This window comes from Phoenix dactylifera, chromosome 13 (genome assembly GCF_009389715.1).
Source record: "Phoenix dactylifera cultivar Barhee BC4 chromosome 13, palm_55x_up_171113_PBpolish2nd_filt_p, whole genome shotgun sequence".
NCBI classification, from domain to species: Eukaryota; Viridiplantae; Streptophyta; class Magnoliopsida; order Arecales; family Arecaceae; genus Phoenix; species Phoenix dactylifera.
In genome coordinates, this window is record NC_052404.1 from 4,933,999 (window position 1) to 4,958,345 (window position 24,347).

Genomic DNA, 24,347 nt, shown 5'->3' on the forward strand with positions numbered 1-24,347 from the left:
GTAGCGCAGGGGTGAAGGGGAAGTTATATAACATATCTAAAGGGCCTCTCTCAAGTATTAAACAGTAAAAAAGGCGACTTAGTCTGTAGCCCTATTCGTCTTTCGGAATACATGCACAGCCTGAAAGGAACTGCAATCTCTCACTATCCTGCGAATTCCAGTGAGCAGCAGGTGTCCATTCGTAGGTTAAGACACTCTCTTTCTTTATTTATCTGCTGAAGAGTCATGCCGAGTACATTAGGCCTCATGAAGAGAACATGTGCAAGAGAGAATATTTTTCAAAAACAAGAAAATGAATTTTTTTTCTTGCAAATTTTCCGAGATCTAACCTCTAAGATGACAAGATTTCCAAAGATTAGCATTGGGCATTTTGCAAAAAATGGACTTCCATTTTACTTACCTTGCACCGCCACCCATTATCACTCACTATTTCACCGCCATCCACCACCGTCGATGATCCTCACTATCGTCCACTATCGCCAATAGTCCTCATCACCATCTGCCGTCATGAACAATCTCTACCACCGCTCACTACCATTTCTAATATCTATCATTGCCCACAATCACAAATGATTCCACCATCACCCACCATCATCAATGATCTCCATCACTACTTACGATAGCTAATGATCTCTACCACTACCGATCATCATCGACGATCTTTATTGCTACCAAATACTTCCATCTTCACTAACTTCTATCATTGTCTGCTACTATCTATGATCTCCACCACCATCCACCATTATCAACATATCTCGACCACCGGCTGCTACCACAAACTATCTCCTCAAAATCAAAAGAAAATTTTTTTTGTAAAAATAGATAATCAAAATGGCTATTTTTGCAAAATACCTGCTAGGATTTAAAAAATTCAGCCATCATCCAAGCGTGCTCCCGTGCCTCATAAGGACATCCAGACGGAGCCACCTCATACCCCTCCTAGTGGGAGAATTGCATCCAAGAGCAGTCCTCAAGGAGGACGATCCCTTAGACCGCATTCATCTCATCTCCTACCACTTGTTCGATTCTTTGGAACGCTTTGCCAGCCTACCTGTCAGTATTGACGCAATTCATTGTTCTGCGAGTCATTCTCGCAGTCCCCACCTTGAGTACCCCAAAGGGGAGGGCAGAGTGCACGTTGCAGAGCAACTGGTCCTCTCCAATGCATTGAACCCTTTGGTCCCCTTGTGCTGCCTTCTAATTCTGGATGAACCTGAGAGCAATAAAAAAAAACAAATTGTGAATAAAGAGCTGTGGCACACCTTTTTAAGGCACAATGGTGGGAACCATTTGGTTGCCTATGAGTGTTATTAACATATTATAATTAACACATATTTTTGTAACAACTCTAGATTTCATTTAAAATGGCTAGTCGAAAAATATTATTTGAATTTCTTGATCATATATAAGTACCCAAGATCTAACCAGCGAATAATCGATGTAGGACTAAACACACACCCGCACGGATCCTCACATACTCTTCCCATTCAAGGCTTGATGTCCTCATCAGGCTAAGAGTTCAAATACATTCAAATCTAATCACAAAAACCATGATTGACCTGTGGTCAGTCCTAATAGATCCATACTGCAGTATCCCCTAGTTCATATAGATTATGGGCCGGATTCGCTTTGATACCATTTGTAACAACCCGCGACCTTATCCAAAATGGCTAGCGAGAAGGTATTATTTAGATTTCTTGATCCTGTATAAGTATTCAAAATCTACCCAGTGAATAACCAATGTGGGACTAAACACACGTCCGCATGGGTCCTCATAATTTTATTAACACCTCATTTTATATGAAATCGGTTTTGCATTAACATACATTTAGATCATGAACGTGGTAGCTTATCAATCCAATAAAATCTATTGATAGGCCTACCTCGATGTATAGCTTATTACCGATCGGTCATCATAATTAAGGTATTTTAGATCATGTTTCTTGATGCGGGATTTGCACCCCGACACCAGCCCGCACACCGGCCGAGCAGGGAAAGCATCTGCGTCCCTTCCACGGTTTTGTCCCCGTCAGGGCCCGCTCCAGGGATCGGGTGAACCGGCCCAGCGGCTGCCGCCCCCCCTTCACGGTTTTGCCCCACAAAGGGCCCTCTGGAGGAAAGGTTTGCACCTCCTCATTATAAGGCGCAGACCTTTCCACTGATTAGCCGATGTGGGACTAAACTGGAAACCCCATCCCACAACATTTCTAACTAGAGGCCACTACTAGACTCGATTGTTCAGCAGTTGATGATCGGGCAACTGCCACCAGTTCACCAGTTCTATTCAATCTCCAACTGCTGATCAAGATAAGGGCTATGAATGATTGAATTGGAACCTCGAAACTAGAAATTCTTAACTCTTCCATGCAATTTTATGTGATAAGCAACCAAATGAATGATTTATTAAAACTCATTCATATTTGATTTTGTGTAAACATGTCTTATTTAAGTTTGACAATCAAAGAGCAATTAATTTCGTTACAGTTGAAGTTTGTTAGAAAGCGGATAAAAACGAACAATCTCTATGAATTAAGGCTTACTCTAGTGGTCACATCTCTCTGTTTAGTAACACCTTTATATTTGACCCTTGAATGATATATTTCAAGTATTTGGATCTAAGTAACCATACGGTAGGTAGTATTTCTTTACTTTTTTTCGCAGGGAGGGGGAAAAAAGAATAAAAAGAAGAAGAAAAAGAAAAAGGGAGGGCAACCTTTTGCGGGTACGAGGTCTGGGTAGCCATGTGAACGCAGATTGCTTGATAAAATGGACATCGCCTGAGATGGTCAAGGTTGGTTGGAAAGGAGGGATGGCTGCTCTCACAAGTCACAGACAGCAAAAATTGGTACTGTTTTCCCATGATGCAATTAATGTTGCAGCCATCTCGGACTCCTCACTCTCACATTTCACCGCCACCATTAAGTATGCCCTGATTTGCATGAGATTCCGTACAAACAAGAAATTATATCCTACACCACATGCACCATATAGTTGTGCACCACGCCAATCATCTCGTCTCGTTTTTCGCAGACCTCATTCATCATGCGCTCATCTCGAAAGCATGAATCTCACATAGAGGTCAAGCATCAAAAGTGAAAAGGAAGCCAACAATAAGTGTGAAACTCAGGGTCTGGCTTGGTCCACTTGACCAGCCCAGCCATTTTTCTGGCCTTGGGCTTCATGTGCAACGCATGTGAGGGCGGATCGGGAGGAAGACTCCAGCTGGGAGTCTTCTTCATCTCCGATCGCGATGGTGATCGGAATCCCATAGCAATACAAAGACCGTCCGGATAAAACCATAATTGCTTATTTAAAGTCTCGTTCCTTCTCCTTCGAGTCACCTAAGATCGAGCCACCGATTCCAAGCTCCTTCTTCAATCTTCTTCCTTGATTTGTCACCAAAAGGAGCCATCGAACCACCTTGCTAGACCAAGGTAGGTCTTCTCCTTCTCTCTCTTGATATTTTAGCCGTGAATTATCCTGGTTTGGGCCGACGAATTACCAAAAAACTGTCCAAAATAGGGTGCCCTATTTTGGCCCCTTTTTCTTGCGAGATTCGCCGCCGTTGGCCACCGAGTTTGGCCGGGTTTTGGCACCTATTGGGACCCCATGAGATTGTGCAGTTGTTGGCCTAGGTGATCAGTCATGATCTTGGGCCTCTTGGCCAAGATTTGTGTGGATTGATCTTCATCTCTTTTTCTTCTTCTTCCTTGCACCGGCCAACCATCGTTGCCGTCAATGACTGCGACTGAGAGCCGCCATGACCACCATCATCCGGGGCTGAGCCACCATGGCCTACCACCCCCTCTGATCGAAGAGGAAAGCGAGAGACAGACTCTCTCCTATTTTGGAGAAGAATAAGAGTCTCTCTCTTCTTTCTTTCTTTTTCTTTCTTCTTTCTTTCTTTGTTTTTTCTCTCTACAAAGTTTTCTCTATCTAGACTTTCTCTCTCTAGAGTTCATTGGACCTCGAAAGTATGACTTTTAGTGATTTCTAAATCAACCTAGGTGAAGGGTCCTGATCCAGGATCATCGGGCGATGTATCAGTCTCTACCCTGGCCTTTGCCAAACACTATTGGATTTGATCGCCTTTGATCTCTGTTGAACCATCTGTTCCCCAGTCCGAACATAATTAAATGGAATCACCATAATTGGACCTGATAGAGGGAAAAATGGGTCATCCAGCCCACAACTAAAAGGCCGCCTAGTTTCGGCCCATTTAACACCGATAATAATCGGATGCATCTTCACCCCGGCCCAGAGCCAGCTCGTCCTCTGAACTTCACCGAAAGCTACACCAACTCCGGACGTTCACCGACTAAGTTCGGGGTGCCTCCAGACAAACGCTGACCCATCCCGACCAAGTTCGGAACGCTAAACCCCCAGTAATACGCTCCGATCCTCGAGCTTGGGGTGCACCTCCGAGCACACTCCGGAACCCACAAAACCGAGCTACTCCTAGTATTCATCAGGCCGACCTCGTCAAACACATGATGCGACTACTTAACGAGCTCGACCTCGTCAGCGACCGCACCCGTGTGCGAGCCTACGCCCACCTACGCGGCCATACTTCACCACACTGTCACGTCATGTCTTCATAACCGGCCAACAGCAGTCAAACGATACCTTGACTACTCCGGTCATGCCCTGCTATGGCTGTCAACGCTCTACCGTTCTTAAGAACGGATTGTATCGCACGTCACCTGCCTACTTGGGCTGCACGCTATCCGATTCAGAGCCATACCTCCTCATGATGGGGACTGACAGTACCTCCGTCATCCGGGCCACTCCACCGAGGCTATAAATAGCTCGATCAGGTAATTCCTAAACGACCTCTCTTTTTGGCGGGACCAAATTTGCCTACTCTAACTTGATCGTCGGAGGGCTCTCACCAGGAACACCGGTGAGGCTTTGTGCAGGTCCGCAACTGTCGCGCAGAAGACGGCTTCCGTCTTCCCCTTTCCAGTACCGGCGGCTCCCTCGGCTTCACCGGCGTGGTCACCTTTGGGCCAGATTTGAACCACAATAGGACCGACCCAGATATTGGGCACTCCTGCTTTGTAAGCCTTGTGAGGATGTTGGAATTTAGGATTTTTATTTTCAATAAAATTCTAATGATAAGTATAATTTTAGAATATTAGGCTCTAATAAGGATTTTCAGGATTAATTAGATCTATTAGTTGGATTGCATTTGCAAGATAAGTAATGATTCACCTTTTTTAGATTTTTTTTATTTATATAATACTATTTTTACATCAAATAAATTGTTGGTCGATTTATCTGTGATTTATGAATTTATGAGATGGCATTTTGAATGAAAAATAGATATGTAACTCAGAGTAATATTTTCTAGACTATTGTTATATTGATTGAATTATGATATATATGATATTTTGTAAAAAAAGAACTTTGATATGTATCAGATTTGAATTTTCAATCTGCCTTTATTCTGAACTCTGATAATTGGGGGTTATACATTGGCACTCTGACTATTATTGACTTTATTGATTCTGCTTCTAGCCTCACCATCATGGTATGCGGTATTCTGGCCCACTTTGCAAAGTATAAGTATGGTATTCTGGCCCACTTTGTAGGATATAAGTGTGGTTCTATTTCTAGCCCACTCCATAGGGTATAAGTGTAGCTCTATATCTGGCTTAATCATAGGGTATAAGTGTGGCTATAGTTTAAGACTATTGAGTTAAATGTAATTTGTTTTGAATCAGATTTATGATTACGCATGCGAATATTTGAAAAATATGGATTTTTAATAGATTTGTATTTCAAAACAGAATTGATTATGTTTTTATACTGATTCATCGCAATTTGTATTTATGTTTTATGTTATTATATGAATTGTCTAGTTAAGGTATTTATTATTTATTGGGATGTCAAGCTCATTATACAATTTTTTACTGTTTTTACAGATCCGAAGACAACTCGAGGATTTATCATGGAAGAGCGATTAGAAACAAAATTTTGACATCTTTATTTAAACTAGATTTTATTTTAGAGTTAATGCAAGATTTTGGATTATTATTAGCTTTATAAGACTTTTAATTCCATTATTTAATTAAAATTTGTATATTATTATTTAAATTATTTTTGTTGTCTGATTATGATAAAATTATGAGAAGCATTGCATGCTTGTGAAAAAAAAAATTTATAAGTATACGATAGTTACCGTAACCTCTGGCTCGTAATTTTGGATCGGAGGTATGACAATAAGTCACCATCCTGTGACCTCTAGCTGCAGCAGTAGCCACAACCTTCTACAGCTGCCATCTTTTGCTTTCCTGGCATGGATAGGCAAGTAGGCAGGTTTGGAGGAGTGAGAAAATGGCTGGGGACCGAGCAACATGAACGGCAAGACAAATGGAAGGTGACATCACGAGCACTTTACGTGATACTGGGATTTGAATTTTTATATGTTTCTTCGGGAAGCCGGAGGTAGGGTCACATCATATGGGATTCGTGAACTGGGTTGTCCCAATGGTCACTGATTTCCAGTCTTGTGTTACTTATCCGAATTCTGATACATGGCAAGATTTCTAATAACAAATCCCCTTGGAGAACTGCTTAGAAACAGAAATAGTGACCGTTCATTTGCGCAGCTATCACCATTCGCTGGAGTTGTCGCAAGTAAAATAGTGGCTGTTATGGCAGCCATTAATTAGTTCTAGCAGATTAATAGACATCAATGGTAAAATAACAGTCATGATCTGCCAAATCAATCCAAACCGCCTGATCCAATGTGTGCTGATCCGAACTAAATAGAATCAAGTCCATCCAATTCCACTTGATTCAAAACAGTTTGGATCGACTCCAGGCCATCCCGCGACAAAAAGTAGAGGAGGATACGGGCTATTCTCATCTCTTTTCTTGATGGTGAAGGGACATTGTACTCTAGCAAAAAAAAAAAAAGGGACATAGTATAAGGAATGGAGCAATTTGAATGCTCAAATCGAATACCAGAGATCTATATATAAATTGAGGGCAAAATGGATTGAAGAATCTTTGATTGATTAAAGCTCTTTAAGCATTATTCATTAATATATCAAAAGCTATCTTTTTACAATCTACTAGAAGCATATATATACAACATTACTCCTAATTTGGATATTAAACCTGATACAAAATTATATTAGAAGACTCAAGAATTAGAAAATATGCTAGAATTATTCAACTATGAGTATAATAATCCAGCTAAAATTTGATACCACCGCAAATGAAAAATTTGTAAAAACAGTTGGCAAAAACCTCTAAATTCAAAAAAAAAAAAAAAACTTAATCGAAATCTTTGCCTACGAGTTCGTTCGTTATCTCCTGCAAAGCTCAGCATGATCTTGCTAGTCATAACACATAATAGCTACACCTTGTGATGCATAAAGAACGACAAAATTGTTTATTCTACGGCAAGATTAGGTTAGTAATAGTAGTTTAAAATCCTTAATTAAAAGATATTTGAAATATAGATGAACCTGATGATAATCAATCTCCAAATCTGCAGAGAATTGCAGAGGCTAAGACATAGATTTCTTATAAATCTCCGTGAAAAAGGTTGTCTTCAGATCATCTACAAGAGAAATTATTACCACAACTTTTACTAATTGAACAAAAATAGTACCCCCATTAACAACCCTGTAAATACATATGAAATAAACTAGATCATATAATAATATGCATCTTAATCCCAAGTTACATATATATATATATATATATATATATATATATATATAAAATTATAATTGCTTCCAATAAGGAATCATATTATCTTGTAGAACAATATGAGACAAAATAACATTAAAACACCCTAAAACCATATTTTAAAGATCCATAAATCTTAAAATAATTTTAAAAATAAAAAAAATAAAAAAGAAAGAAAGGATAAAAAGAATTGAACCAATATTGAATGTTGCGCATCTGCATACCAAGTGCAGTCATGATTTTCGGCTCGGCACTGTACATACTTGACTAGTACAATTTTTGATACTGAGATTGCAGATATGGATAATGGTATACTTTAGTTTGATTATTACTGTTTATAAAAAAATAATCTATTTGCATAGAAAAAAGAATTTAATATATATTTTTAATTAAACAAACATTGGAATAGCAGTTCCAATACATGAAGGCTACTAAAACAAGATGACAGCTAAATAACAGCTTACTTTATAGTGCAACAGGTGCACCTCAAACTATCACCATAGTTTTTAACAAAAAAAAAAAATATCACCATAGCTACAACAACATTATCACTGGCAGACATTTCAAAACATGAAAATTTGACAGCACCATTTTAATCTTTTGCCGAATCTTTTCTACAAGTTAAAATGGCCGCATTCTACCAGAGCATCAGGATCAGTCCAAAGAAAGCTTGCATTAAACCCCCCACAGAATGTACCCTCCCCCACCTTAGGAAGCCACACAGGATGCTGCAGCAAAATAAACGAGAACCCACCACTTACTGGATCTATGTAAATTACCTTCCAATGTTCTCTTCTAAGCCAACCACATCTTAATTTTATCTCACAACCTCAATCCAATTTTATGACCAAAGGCCCCACTGCAAACTAGAAGAGAAAGGGATTAATCAAGACTTGTTAGTGAATGAGGAATGCGAACAATTTGACAACACACAGAATTCTCTCCCTCAATGCCATGCATCCCACAGAAACCAGCCTCCCATGAAAGTGACCTGTCAGCCAAGGTCCCAGCAAGGTCCTACGCTCTTGTCATTCACGTCAACAGGTATTGACAAGATGAGAACCTAAAAAAGCTGCCTCCGCTGTAGAAGTACAATGCCAATAAGGTGAAGGAGTAATTACTTTGCAGACTGAAGAATAATGACAGAAATGATGATGCTGGAAGATCGAAAATAATGTCATTTTTTCCAGCTTTTCTAAATTATTGTGCATCAGCTGCTGTTCCATAAATTGCGTTCATAACCATATGGAGAGAGAATATTTATAGTGAGACGCACACTTTTGGATGGTGGCAAACCCTACCCAGAACTATTTTCATCATCCTTTTTATTCTTCCATTTTTTAATCATCAATTAGTAGTAAAAGTTTTGGTGAAGAGCAATATCCAAGGCATTTAAGTCCTTTTAGAAAAAAAAAACAGATTGAACTAATAGATAAGACACCAACAGCAGTCACCTTTTTCCACCCTCAAGTGCCAAAGTCGCCATGCCCCTGCACCACCCATCATAATGTCTGATCAGTATGGCACAAGAATATAGCGTTATGGGAAAAACTAAAGCTAAATCACGTAATTTGGACTTCAGCAGAAAAACAGTAACAGAGCTGTCAAATTAAAATAATTTGGCATTGGCAACAGAGCTATAAAATTACAGGAAATTTTGTCATACTGAGGTTGTTCGCAATTCCTAATGATCAGGAGAACTGCCTGTCTGGCACCAGAATTATTTAACTCTTTCTTAGTGACTATCAAAGAGATTTGATGGCCAAAATACTCAACTTATGTGTAGAATAGATCGACTCTGATCAGAGTTAATTTGCCAACCCACAATCACTAAGCCTACAGTTCCAGATTTAATATACAGAAGATACTGAAGTATTAGAATTAAAGTTTATGGGCTAACAGAAGATTTTATGTGTGCATCAAATAAATTCGTTTTGTTTACATGACGTGTATACGTCATGCCATACAATGGAAATCAAAATCCATGGGACGATTCATGAATTTGTAATAGAGAAGAGCTATTTATTCATTGTGGAACAAGGTATATCATCAGATCATTTGCTTAGCAACACAAATGGGTTAGCTAAGCAATCTTAATTTGGGTGGTAAGTGGAGTCTTTTGATGGAAGTGATTGATATGCTCCTAACGTGCCACAGCAACTGAAACAGCTAAGAATATAATTAAAAGGAGCATCATCTTGTAGGTTCTTCGCTGAAAATCCGCAACAAGAGCATTCAGATTGATAGCATAATTTCATTACAGACCTTTGACGTAAACTATCAGATCCAAGGATTAAGAAAGTGGTTCCAGTTGTTGGTTTAGTTGATGGACTAAATGAATTGGTGTTGGACGATTCTAAAACTGATAATGGTACTTTGAGAGGCTGCAACATTTTGCTGAAGATCTAAAATCATGGGGAAAAAGGAACCAAACAGAAAGATGCTACAATATCAAAACAGTCCAACTTTGTTCAGGTCTTACTGCAACAATCACAATATATCAGAGGTGTCCGACTCATCATTTGTGAAAAATGTGTTTTTAGATATCAAAGGTGCACTAATTGTGAAACTGTATCTGTGGCATGCTACATTGATGATCTTATAATATAAATATTATTTAATTATGCAAGATTCAGTTCAATACATGACTAAGAATCAAGAAATAATTACAGCTATAAGTTCCAATTCCGAGATTCACCAGACAAAATTTGAAAAGTTATTTCAGCTCCAAAAAGAATCGAATCATTTCTCTCTCTAAAATAAGGAAATACTGGGTTGAAACAAATGCAATATAACCCCTCTTCAAAACTTATACACAACACTGTCACTGGTTCCATCTGTAAGAAATGCAGAACTTGTTTTTGCAGATGGCAATGATATGTACTTATGTAGAGTTATCTAGATTAAATATTCAGACATTTAACCAGCTTAGGAGAAAATATAGGAGCATAACGACATATTTGGCATTTGGAAATATTTCAATTAGAGGCAATGATCTGTAGCTCAGAAACGAAAGAATGAAGAATTTGCCAGAAGTTCAAAAAGAATTCACATAATTAATATTTAGATAAGCAAATAATGTAAGATAATTTATATTCTTTATTTATTTGTACATGTAAAAAGCATAAAAGAGTTATTCCTAAATATTTGCACATCAAAAGAAATAAAAAAAAAACCATAAAAAAGCATAAAAGAGACAAGAACAATTAACAATGCAAAGGCACCATCACTGTTAGCAACAAGTACCATCATCAAATTATAATTCAGAATCTGTTCCAGATTAGTCATGAGAACTAAAAAATTTGTGTTAAATCCAAAAAACTCATAAATATTAAAAAGTTCTAGGTTGATTTGATTATCAAAGAATAATTTGAAGTATTATTTGTCCAGGAATCTTGTTACCTAGCTTAGGATAAAGAAGATGCAGGTCCAAATTTTGAGTAAAATGATTGATTAAAATGAGTGTATTTCTGATTTACCTTGTCAGAGTCAACTACTAATATCCATCTACTATTTATATTCAAAAAGAATTCAAATAATTAATATTTGGGACATGATATGCTGTACCATACCGTACCGAACGGTACCGAACATACCGTACCATACCGGTACTGGTATCGGTCTCGTACCGACATTCGGTACGCCAAGCCTACCGCATACCGTACTATACTGACACTATGCTAGTATGGCACCAATACGGAGTCCGGTACCGGTACAACGAATCTTGATTTGGGATAAAAAAATTAACAAAAAAGAATGTAAGACAATTCATATCTATTTTTTAATGTAAAATAGCATGAAAGAGAGAAGAACAATTAACAGTGCAAAGACACCTAAATTGTCAGCAACATGTAGCATCATCAAAATGTAATTCAGAATGTGTTCCATGAATTAGTGATGAATACTTTGTGCTGGAAACATAAAACTAGTCAATATTGAACAGTTCTGAGTTGATTTGACTATCCAAGAATAATGCAAAGTACCATTTGGCTATGAAAAGTGAGAACAGTACGAAATTTTCAATCATTCAGAGAATCTTGTTGTGAAGCATAGGATTAAGAAGTTGCAGGACCAAATGTTAACTAAAATGGGTTCATTGTGATTTACTTTAACAGAATAAATTACTAACATGGATCTACTATTTAAAAGGGAAAGGGTTTTGTGGCTAGACTCTCCCCACCTCATTACTTTTTGTTGTTGGACTCTACCCAAGCCCCTCATTCCCTTTGAGCATTCCTTGCACGCCTTCGGAAGTTGGACCACCCTCTTCCAGATGAAAAAACTAAAAACTAAAAGTCTTATCTTTATTGATAATTTTGGCTTTTAATCTATGTGCTCCTCTTTCTTTTTGCTTTCTCTTTAAAGAAGAGAAACAACAGAAGTGCAACAGCCAACAATAGGGGTTTATTTACCATGTTACTTGTAAATAACAGATGAACATCAGAACTATTCATGCTTTGTCTCACGTGCATCTATGTTCCTCAGAAAATTGCAGCCATCCATGATTCCTAAAACATACATTGCATGTATAAAAATATGCCAGGTTTATTAACCACCTCATTCTCTTATTTTTTAAACTATAAGTTGATCATATTGGATGGTGAGAAAAATGTCGACCTCCAATTTCAAAAGTGATACGACCTCAGGTCTGCAGCCAGAAATTAAGAAGACAGGCATGTTAGAATAGATGAAAGAAAAGAATATTAGAGAAACACCAGAATTAACCAAGGAGAGGAAAAAATCTGGATAATTGCAAAAACTAACCAATGAATCCTAAAATTTGTAATTTTATTTGTACTCCTACAAAGAAACACCTATCCTATATCAATGAAACTCTGTAGCTATCCAAAATTCTCAACAGTTTTTCCAGGACTCCTTTAACATGCCTTATTTAACATTCATGTCCCTCTTCGATATTCATAACCCCGAATTTTCTATTACAATGCAATTGGTAATCCCTCCCTTTCTCTCAAACTAACACTGCTCCTTCCTTGAGTAGCTACTCTAATATTATAAGATGTGTTCCCAATCAGCCACTTAGCTGACCCCATATTTGATAGGAAAAGACTTGGATGGTGGCGGTGATGAACCAATTGGCCACTTAGGGAACCTATAAGACCTCGTTAACTCAACCATGGCCCAACGGGCTAGTCTAATTAACCAAATATGGTTCTGTTCTAATTGAAAATAAGACCCGCCTTATCATTAAAAACCTGCCAATAATGCTGATTCTGTATGCCGACTTTTGATTGCAATATTCTAATTCTGGTGAATGAGGCCTTGCCTAAAGAACAAAGATCCAACCAGTCTTGAACTACAGTTTTCATTTCCGAACATGGAGACCAAGTACATAATATTTTATAATGGAGCCACCATTTCATTAAGAAATCTCTGGTTAGTTGACCTTACCACCACAGATTATAATTTGGAGAGCACCAAATGAAGATCCGAGAAGATCATCATGGAACTAATTCTTCTGCTTGTACATGGTTAATATCTCCATGTCCAAATCTTGCAAAGAATATTTTAGGATTTCTTTACCAGGGATTGGACTTCTACATGATAAGGCAATGAACCTTTGGAATAATCAAAGAGTCTCCTTTTTGATACTCGACTCAAACAAATTTCAGACTTGTAGAATAAGGACCTTCTATTATTTTCTTCAGCCCTAGTGAACAAATTTTATCACTAATTCTTTAATTTGTCACTAAATTTTTCTGTCCTGAGTTAATGAACCAAGCTTTTAAGAACATGTGGCAACATTTACAAATAACTAGTGATTTTTATTGTGATTCCACATATTATCTGAACTTTCTGAATTCCGCCCATATGTTGTCAATACCTTTTAGCTTGTCTCTATGTTATTTTGCTATTAAAATGTGAGACAGAAACAATACTTTCCACAGTGAAGGTAGCTGGCTTATTTAATTTTCTTGCTTACCTTTCTTTTTATTTTCCTTCTTTTCCATATTCTTTCCCTTCTCTCTCTCTTTTTTTCGGCCTTCCATGCTTGTCTCTCCTGTACTCTTTCTCACATCATCTGCAGGCCTAGAAGCCTTTTAAGAGCTCTCCTTGAGCATGGTGTGAGAGTTTTCATGCATCACATCTATGGCCTAGCTAAGTATGTTCTGGGGCCCAGCTAGTTGAGCTATTATAGACTGATTAACTTAAGTTATGGCTCTTGCAACTTAAAATATGGACTCATACAACACTTAAGGATATGTGTAATCAATCTCAATGGTCGGACAGAAAACACTTTAAACTTACACTAAACCCCTCTAGAGTATAAAATGATTATGACAAAACCCCTTAGAGTTTTTAAAAAGACCTCTGGATCTTAACAACAACTAAAGACTAAATTGGGTCTTTGATGCCCACCCATATCAGTGTCCTTTCTTCCTTCAATTATATGTCTTCTGCCAAAAAACTGCATCCCCATGAACAAGAAAACAATAAATCCAGACAAAAGTAGACAAAACAAGTCCCACCAAATGATCTGTTTGGACTTTTGCAATTGTTTAGATTACAAGTCAAGCATTCTTAATTTTTTATATTCTATGATAATATAGATAATGTTATTCTTTGTCATCTGTCAATTGCTTCTAATAATAGAGCCAAATGTTAGGATGAAAAAAGCAAAACAAAACCATTTCCATTTCGCTGATATTTAAGTGATGGAGATGATACTCCTTCCCGTACTAACGTAGTTTGGGTATGACGAGGGTAAAGAATTAGTAATTTTAAGTTGTTTGTTTTATTTTTATTAATTTTTTGTTTTATTAGTTCTCTGTCATTGAGAGAAGCAGGGATCATGACTTAAGAGTGTTTTGGTACAGCTGAGATTCAGCAAGCTGCATATCTAACAAAAGTTAATATACTACATGTAGTAAATTGTTTAATTCTTCTTTCTTTTTTTATAGATAAGTTAAGATTTCTTAAGGTTCTTCTCCTTCCTTCTTTTATTCCATTTGAATCAAATTGGTTGTGATCCCTAAAGTTTCATAGCACGTGATTCTACATATATTTCATCATCTTCTTCAAAACTGAAAACATCCATCCCAAAATCCTCAGTTTCGTCAAACAAACCTTGCGGTCATAAATCAGATACCAACAACTAAGGAACAATGGCACACTTTATCATGATCTACGTTAAGCTAACTAAAAATGAAATATTTTGATGCATTTTTCTTTGTCTTTGTTCAAAGACAGAAAAAGAATTAAAATAAGAGAAAACAAAGGGAGGGAGAGAATGAATGGGAGACAAGGAGCTCACTTTTTGTGGCGGCGGCCCCGCTTGGGGCCCCAGGCCTCGAGCTTGGCGATGGGGCACCCACATCGGGAGCGGAAGAGCAGCACGGCGCGGCCGTTGGGTGGAGCCAACCGCCGGAGCTCGGCGCGGAGGCATTCGTAGTCAGGATTGTTCCCCTGCTGCCCTCCCTTCCAAGGGAGGCCATCGATCTCCTTCCACAAGGCAGCGGCGGCGGCAGCAGCGGGAGGGGAGCGGAGGGCCTCCTCGGTCTGGAACTGGAGGTCGAACTCGAGGGCCTTCAGGAGGCCGCGGCAGCGGGGGTTGCCGCAGCGGCGGCGGGGCCAGAAGGGCCACCAGGGGCGGGCGCAGCGGGAGGGCTCGACAGCGGCGACGGCGGGGGTGGCGAGGAGGACGAGGAGGAAGAGGGCGGCGAGATAGGGGAGGGGGGCGGCGTGGAAGGAGTCGGCAAGGGGGCGGAGGAGTGGGAAGAGGAGGAGGGAGAGAGCGCGGAAGAGGGGAACGACGGAAGAAATGATGAGAAAAGCGCAGGAGAAGAGGACGAGGACGAGGATAAGAAGGTCGAGGGTCGCCGACGACGAGTGCTTGCACGGCAGCAGGCAGCTCGAATTGGGAATATGGTTTGAAGAATTAGGACCAGGGTTAGGGTTTCGTTTGGGTTCGAAGGAGAGGGAGGAGGAGGAGGAGGACATGGCGGTGAGGGGGCAGAACGGCCGGTGCATCGCTCGCTCGCGCTCTCTGCCTCTCTTGCTGCCGCCGCTGCCGTTTGCTTTTATTATTATTATTATTATTATTATTATTATATTTCTTTTTTTTTTCTTTTTCTTTTTCTAAAACGGGTGGATCACCCCTGAGTAGGATACACCCAATAAAGTCAAAAAATAAGATACCTTAAAGTGCCAGGTAGGGATGGCAAAATATAACTCGACCTGCCAACCCGATTCATGTACGACCCGCCGTAAAAAGATTCGGATTTGGCCTACATAAATTCGGGTCATAAACCGATTGACCCGTTTAACCTTTTTGTTAATTATGTCGGATACAGATTTTAGTTGTTGGACCCATTTAACTCGTTTAACCTATAAATATTAAATAATTTCCTAATTCGTATCCAGTAACCCTTACAAATCATGGCCACAGTTTTTCCCTTTCGGCCTTTCCTCTGTTCATCATCACCTACAAACCAGTCTCTCCTCCGCACGGGAATCGTTTTTTTATCGTCGAATATTCAATCGGAACCCATCGCAGCGCCTGATTGCCGCTCTCGTCGTCGTCGCTCGTATCTCTCGGATTTCTTCTCTTCCGTGTCAGCGAGATAGGGTTTGGAGAATCCGAAAAATATAGAGTTTTTCTAGCATGAGGTTGGATAAATGAAGGATGTCAGAGCTCCGTAGAGGAGTGCGGAAGGGGCAAGTGCAGGCGAACCCAATGGTCTAGGCCGAGAGGCCGACCGCCACCAGATCTCACAGCGCTGCAACGACGGCACAGCGGCGGTCATGGTAGATCTCGAGGCGGTGGTTCGACCGGTAAAGCTCCGGCGGCGACGCGGCAAGGCGAAGGTTGCGGGCGGTGTGGGGTGGCAGCTCGGGTGCAGCCATGGCGAGGGAGGCCGGCAAAATCAGCATCGGAATAAGCAATTAAATTTATGTCAGATTGTTTAGAATACCATAAGCCTATATTAGATGTCCCTACTAGATATCTAAAAATTCTTTTAACAGCTTGCAAGTGTGATTCCTTAGGACATGCTTGGTATCTAGCACACATACAAACACTGAATAATATATCTGATCTACTAGCAGTAAGGTAAAGTAGAGAGCCTATTATACCTCTGTACAATTTGCAGTCTATACTTTTACCTTTTTCATCTTTGTCAAGCTTGCAACTTGAGCCCATGGGTGTGCTGATTTCCTTTGCATCCTTCATCTTGAATTTTTCCAACATTTTCTTGATGTATTTGGACTGACTGATGAAGATGCCTTCCTCTGATTGTTTTATTTGTAGCCCAAGGAAGAAGTTGAGCTCACCCATCATGCTCATTTTAAATTCTCCCTGCATAAGTTTGGCAAACTCTTGACAAAGACTATCATTAGTAGCACCAAAAATTATATCATCCACATAAATTTGTACAAGCAATAAGTCATTTCCTTTTCTTTTAATAAAGAGGGTTTTGTCTACATTTCCTCTCTTAAATTTGTTTTCAATTAGAAAATTACTTAATCTTTCATACCATGCCCTAGGGGCTTGCTTAAGTCCATACAATGCTTTATGCAATTTATACACATAATCTGGATGTAAGTGATTTTCAAAACCTGGAGGTTGTCCTACATAAACTTCCTCCATTATATAGCCATTTAAAAAAGCACTTTTTACATCCATTTGATAGAGTTTAAAATCCATGAAGCATGCATATGCCAAAAGTAGTCTAATAGCCTCTAACCTAGCAACAGGAGCAAAAGTTTCATCAAAATCTATTCCTTCCTCCTGATTATATCCTTTGGCCACTAGCCTAGCTTTGTTTCTTATTACTATTCCATCTTCATCTAGTTTATTTCTATACACCCACTTGGTGCCTATAATTGAAACATTAGGGGGTCTTTTCATTAAAGTCCAAACTTCATTTCTTTCAAATTGGTTTAATTCCTCTTGCATAGCATTCATCCAATTATCATCTTTTTCAGCTTCTTCTAGTGATTTAGGCTCTATTTGTGAAACGAAAGCAAGATAATTACTAGTATTTCTTAGAGAGGATCTAGTTCTTATACCTTGTGAAGGATCACCAAGGATTAGATCCTTTGGATGACCATGTGCATACCTCCATTCCTTAGGAAGATCTTGATTTCTTGATGGAGGTTGATCTTCTTCATCTTGTTGATTTGTATCTTCTTTGATCTCATCCTCATGTTGTTTGTCTTGTATGGAGAATTCCTTCATTCGGTCTTCAAGTATACCTGCATCACCATCTTCTTCTTTTCTAGAAGAATCTCCATTAGCTTCATCAAAAACAACATGAATGGATTCTTCAACAACGAGAGTTTTCTTGTTGAAGACCCTGTATGCTCTACTAGATGAGGAATAACCTAAGAAGATCCCCTCATCTGATTTAGCACTAAATTTGCTTAGATTGTCCTTTCCATTATTTAAAATAAAGCATCGACAACCGAAAACATGAAAATAGCTTATATTTGGTTTCTTACCTTTTATTAACTCATAAGGTGTTTTCTTCAAGATGGACCTAACTAATGCACGGTTCAAAATGTGACATGCAGTATTTATTGCTTCAGCCCAGAAATATTTTGGTAGATCCGATTCGCACAACATGGTACGAGCCATATCTGCTAGTGTGCGATTCTTCCTCTCTACCACCCCATTTTGTTGGGGTGTCCTAGGTGCCGAGAAATTATGATTGATACCATTTTCGTCACAAAACTTTTCAAAGTGCTGATTTTCAAACTCGGTACCATGATCACTTCTAATTGCTTTTAGTTTAAGATTGAGTTCATTCGAAACTCTATTATGAAACTTGATAAAAGCGGAAAAGGACTCATCTTTATGTGCAAGAAATGAAACCCATGTAAAACGTGAAAAATCATCAACAATTACAAGACCAAATTTCTTACCCCCTAGACTAGCAGTTCTAGTGGGTCCAAACAAGTCCATGTGAATTAGTTCCAAGGATTTTGTTGTTGAGACTATGTTCTTAGACTTGAAAGAGTTTCTTGTTTGTTTCCCTAATTGACATGCAGCACAAATTTTATTCTTTTCAAAGTCTATTTTTGATAGTCCTTTAACTAGATCCTTTGTAATTAATTTAGAGATTAGATCCATGCTAGCATGCCCTAACCTACGATGCCATAACCAACTAATTTCATTGACTTTGGGATTCATGGCTACAAGACATTGGCCATCCTTCATGGTGAGATCATCAAGATCTACCATGTAAACATTTCCATGCCTATGTCCTGTGAGTATGATCTCATTGTCAATTGGACTACTAATTATGCATAGTGATGATTCAAATGACACTTTAAAGCCCTTGTCACAAAATTGACTTATACTTAATAAGTTATGTTTTAGCCCGTTAACTAACAATACATTATCAATAAATGAGGAGGGTGATATGGAGATTTTACCAACACCAATGATTCGGCCTTTAGCATTATCTCCAAATGTGACTACTCCTCCTTCTTTTGATTCCAAGGTGACGAAGAGACTCTTGTCACCGGTCATATGCCTTGAGCAACCACTATCAAGATACAACATTCTCTTTTTATTTCCGGCTGCAAGGCATACCTGCAAAATGATCATGTGAAGCTCTTAGGTACCCAAGTTTTCTTGGGTCCTTCTTGGTTAGTGTGGTTGGTTCCCTTAGGCACCCATACTTTAGTTATGTTTTTAGCTTTCACAAATGTACTCTTGTTAGTTTGGATCTTTCTTTGAATACAAGAGTAGGCTTTATGTCCATTCTTTTCACAATGAAAGCATGTAGGTTTTTCAGTTTTTACATTTTTTGCTTTTACAAAGAAATTCTTTAGATATTTTTGTTGTTTGTTAGTTTTATATCCTAATCCGGCTTTATTGAAAACAGCTCTTTGATTTGAAAGAATAAGATTTAATTTTTCAGAGCTTTGTGTGAATCTTTCAACAATTGGTTTGTACTTATGTACCTCATTCTTAAGATTCAAATTTTCTTTAACTAGTTCTTCCTTATCTTTTTTAAGAGATTCAACATTTTGTGCAAGTGAGGTATTATTATCGAGTAGAGATTTTATTTTTAGATTTAATTCCTTAATTAGTGTTTTTGCCTTTTCATTTTCAATGCTAAGTTTTGAATTTTTGATTTCTAGGTTAGTAGTGTTAATATTTTTAACGCTCTCCTTTTCAATTAATAGGTTTTCAATATCTTCCTTCAGTTTTTGATTGGAGGCTTTTAATTCTTTATTTTTTGCTCCTAACATACTACAATCACCCATAAGTTCTTGAAAAGCTTCATATAATTCTTCTAAAGTAAAATTTATAGTTGGGTTTTGACATACCTCGTCGTCTTCGAACGCCATGAAGCATAAATTGGCGGTCTCTTCCTTCTCTTCCTCGGAGGATGATGTGTCACTATCATCCCATGTTGCCTTCAATGCCTTCTTCTTCTTCTTTCCAAAATACTTCTTTTGTTGAGGGCATTCAGAACGAATGTGTCCCGGTCTCTTGCAGTCATAGCATATGATTGGGTCTCTTTCTTTTTCTTTTTCTTTTTCCCAATCATTTCTCCCTCCAAACTTTTTCTTAGGGAAGGGTTTCTTTTTCCTCATGAATTTTTTAAACTTTCTAACTATCAAACCCAAGTCCTCGTCCTCACTTTCTTCCTCACTCTCACTACTTTCTTCTTCACACGCACTCGAAGCAGCCTTGAGTGCAATTGTCTTCTTCTTTGGCAAATCATCTTCATGTTGCTTCATCGTGAGCTCATGCGTCATTAATGAGCCCAAAAGTTGTTCTAGCCCCAAGATGTTGAGGTCTTTGGCTTCTACGATCGCCGTGACCTTTGCTTCCCATGCTTTTGGCAAAGACCTGAGAATTTTACTCACAAGCTCCGGGTTAGTATAAGATTTACCCAAACTCTTTAGACCATTAATTATATCGGTAAAGCGTGTAAACATGCATGTGATGGTTTCATTGGGTTCCATCTTAAACAACTCATATTTGTGAACTAGAATGTTCACTTTGGACTCTTTGACTTGATTTGTACCCTCGTGGGTAACTTCAAGCCTATCCCATATTTCCTTAGCGGAACTACATGTAGAGACTCTATTGAACTCATTTACATCTAAAGAACAAAATAATGAGTTCATGACTCTAGAATTGAGTTGAGCCATCCTATCATCATTCTCATCCCAATCCTCCTCAGGTTTGGGAACTCGAATGCCATTAACCACGTGTGATGGTTCTTGTGGTCCCTTGACTATAACCCTCCACAAGGCATAGTCTTGTGCTTGAATGAAGATTCTCATTCTAGTCTTCCAATAGGTATAATTTGTCCCATTGAAGAGTGGAGGTCTATTGGTTGCTTGCCCCTCGGCAGGAACATTGTTAAAGGGTGTTGCCATCTAGATCTTTGGCTAAGACGGTTAGGTCTTTTAAGAAATACACAGAGCACCCGCTCTGATACCACTTGTTGCCCAGAGATGGTCACCCAAGAGGGGGGTGAATTGGGTGTTTTAAAAACTTTTGACTGTTTAAAAAAATAGAACTCACAAATGTATGAGCTAAACAAAAATAAAGCTATGAAGACAAGCAATCGCAAACACAAGCTTTTATAGTGGTTCGGAGCCTCCACCGCTCCTACATCCACTCCCCAAAGCACCGTTGGGAATTTCCACTATAATCCACGATTACAGTACGGTAGTTTTGCGAGTTCACTACCCAACTCGTTGTTTTACACCGAGCTAACAACAAACCCTAAAACCCCCAATTACACTTAGGCTTGGGACGCCTTTCCCTTGTTCCAAGTCCCTTGACTGGAACAAGCACCACAATAGAAGATTTTACAAAGGATTAAAAAAGCTCTAAATAAGCAAATAAGACAATGATGAACAATAGAACCCGGAAGAATCCTTTTGCCGTTGGAAGCGTAGGAAATGGTGATTCTTCCGATGTGGATCGCGTAGGTTTGAGTGTGAGCTTTGAATCCCGAGCGCGCGAGAGTGGTTGAGCTTGAAATCGCTTGGGAAGCTTGAAAGCACTTGACTTCTTCACTTGAATGCACTCACTTCCTTGAACTTCTCTCTCTTGCTTCTCTCTTAAATGATCTAGCTTTTGGGTTTTTGAAGAGTTGTTGAGAAGCACTTACGTGGTCCCTTTTATAGACCAAAAAGCAAATATAGCCGTTAGAGATAAAGTTAGAGAGATTTGAAATTCAAAACAACCTGCAAAAAGTTGTCAGTCGCGTCCCAGGCGCTCCGGAGACGTCTCCGCTTCAACGAGAGACGTCTCGGCTACAAGATTTTACTTTTTACGTTGTTTGGGGTCGACTCGGCGCTTTACGGGGACGTCTCGGCTTGTTTGCACTTTCTGCATGGGGACGACTCCTCTCCCTCGGGGACGACTCCGCTTCTTTATCTCAGAAAAACATGTCTTCTGGAATTCCCTGAGAGAGTCGACTCCGCTCTTTCAGGGGACGTCTCCGCTGCCTTATCACCGAAAAAATCATTCTCTGGAAAACCCTGAGAGAGCCGTCTCCGCTATCTTGGGGACGACTCGGGAAGTCTGCTTTTTACTTGCGGGGACGACTCCGCGTACGGTGGGGACGTCTCGCGCATATCTCTTGAAAAACTGTCTTTCTGCCGCCACTGAGAGAGTCGACTCCGCTACTGAGAGAGTCGACTCCGCTATCGCGGGGACTACTCGGCAGGTGCCGGGGACGTCTCCCAACGTGCCAGTTCTTCCTGTTTGTGCCAGAGACGTCTCTGAGACTATCAGGAGACGTCTCGGCTTTCCCTGATCTGTTTTCTTCATCTCAAAACTTCTTTAATAAATTCATAAAAATTATGGAAACTTGCCTAGACATTTCTTAACAATATTCTTAATAAAGCACATGAATTCCTCAATTAAATTGTTAAGATAAATGAAATTATACTCTAGTGTTTTGTATCCATCAAAATCCATTAGGGGGTCAACAATCTCCCCCTTTTTGATGATGACAAAACACTGAGTATATGCAAAATTCGAAATTTAAACATATACACAGTATTTGCTCAGATGTACAGGTATAATGTTTTGATTAGAACTAGATACAATGTGAAATGAAATATTGATGCTAAAGATAATTGAAAGCTAAGTTCTTTTTGACTCCCCCTTTCTTTTCCAGAAGGGCAATTATCTTAAAGCTAATATTCTTCAATTTTATCTCTTCTAATTCAACTTTTAATCATGAATTTTGTATTTTGCATTCCAATGTATCCATATTGGTTCTACTCCCCTTATCCATATTGGTTCTATGGTTCTACTCCCCTTATCTATATATCTACTCCCCCTTTTTGTCATCAACAATGAAGGGGACAAATTATCTGTAGGTGCTTAAAGCATACTTCCTAGTAAGATTCAGCATATTTCCATGAACCACTCAAGGATATTCAAGTTGTGCTCCCCCTGTCCAAGTCATTTCTATTAATGAATTCAGTCATTCATATCACTCCCCCTTAGTTTTGGAATTCATTTTAGACTCATCTTTTTGTTTAACGTTGTTATCACAAGATGTGCTCCCCCTGTTTTATGTGCATTGTTTCTTTGTATCAAATTTGAACACTCAAGGTATGTGATAAGATTTTTATGGCACATCACAAAATCACATACACAATCACAGAAACATATACACAGAGTTGGCAATGTACACAAAGTTTTCAAAAGAGATTGTATTCATGTATCATTGTGAACCTTTGAAGTCAGTACATAGTCAAGAGAAGAAATCATTACAAGTATTGATTTCTTAATACAAGAAGTGTTTCAAAATAGCCTAGGGTTTACAAAAAGAAGATCCTACAAGATGTCCCTCATCGGCGACGTTGCTCGTAAACCCTACAAGCTGCATCTATGAATGCATTGATGGAATCCATTAGGGTCTTAAATTGATCTCCCTGTAACTTGTGGAAGGCTGCCACAAGTGCTTCAAATTCTATGGTTGCCATTTCAATTCTTCCTCTGAGTTGGGCAACCAAGGTGCCCACGTTGCCTCCTAGGCTTGTCAACTCTTTGAGACTCTTGGAAATGGTCTTCAAGCTGTCTTTGAGCTCAATTGTCCTGCAGGTTTGGGTGGCACCCACACCAATTATTTCTTGCGTTGTAGCTTCAATTTGAGCTCTAACTTCCTTCAGCTCTTGTAGAAGCCCTTCATGTGAAGCTCTGATGGGGGCCAATTCAGTGGAGATCATGGATCTCATCTCCTCCCTCATCTGCTGGCAAATGACAGATGCTAAGGTGCGCATCTGATCCTCTGATAGGAAGGAAGGCCCACTGACTGGAGGAGGTGGTGGCATGGATGTGGAAGGTCCAGCTGAGCTGGAGGGTATATCAGGGATATCCATGTGGCTAGGTGGAGGAGAGTGGTGGTCAGACTCGTGATGTGGGATCTCAGGCTCTAGGGTTTGTGCATTTCTTTTTGGAACTTTGACCCAAGATCCATCTATCTTATGAAACTCCATTCTTCTCATTGTGCCCTCATTGTAATAGTCGGTGTTTCTCAAGGGCTTTGCAGGTTCATTTTCGGGAATGTGAACCTTAAAGTGTTTGAATACTAAGGTAAAGATCATGCCATAGGGTATACTAAACCTAGAATACCTATGACATAGTGCAATATAGTTTAACATAAGTCTAGGGAGGTTTAGAG

The 24,347-nt window shown here is 39.2% G+C and overlaps 1 protein-coding gene across 1 annotated transcript; it reads right to left on the reverse strand.

Moving 5' to 3' along the window:
- Nucleotides 1-8,075: 8,075 nt before the first annotated feature.
- Nucleotides 8,076-15,743, reverse strand: LOC103697193 (uncharacterized protein At5g19025-like). Its single transcript, XM_008779001.4, has 3 exons — nt 14,981-15,743; nt 9,162-9,197; nt 8,076-8,788 (listed from the first exon to the last, which is right to left on the reverse strand). Exons 1-3 carry the CDS (start codon nt 15,694-15,696, stop codon nt 8,740-8,742), a joined length of 801 nt encoding a protein of 266 aa, XP_008777223.2. The 5' UTR covers nt 15,697-15,743; the 3' UTR covers nt 8,076-8,739.
- Nucleotides 15,744-24,347: the final 8,604 nt, after the last annotated feature.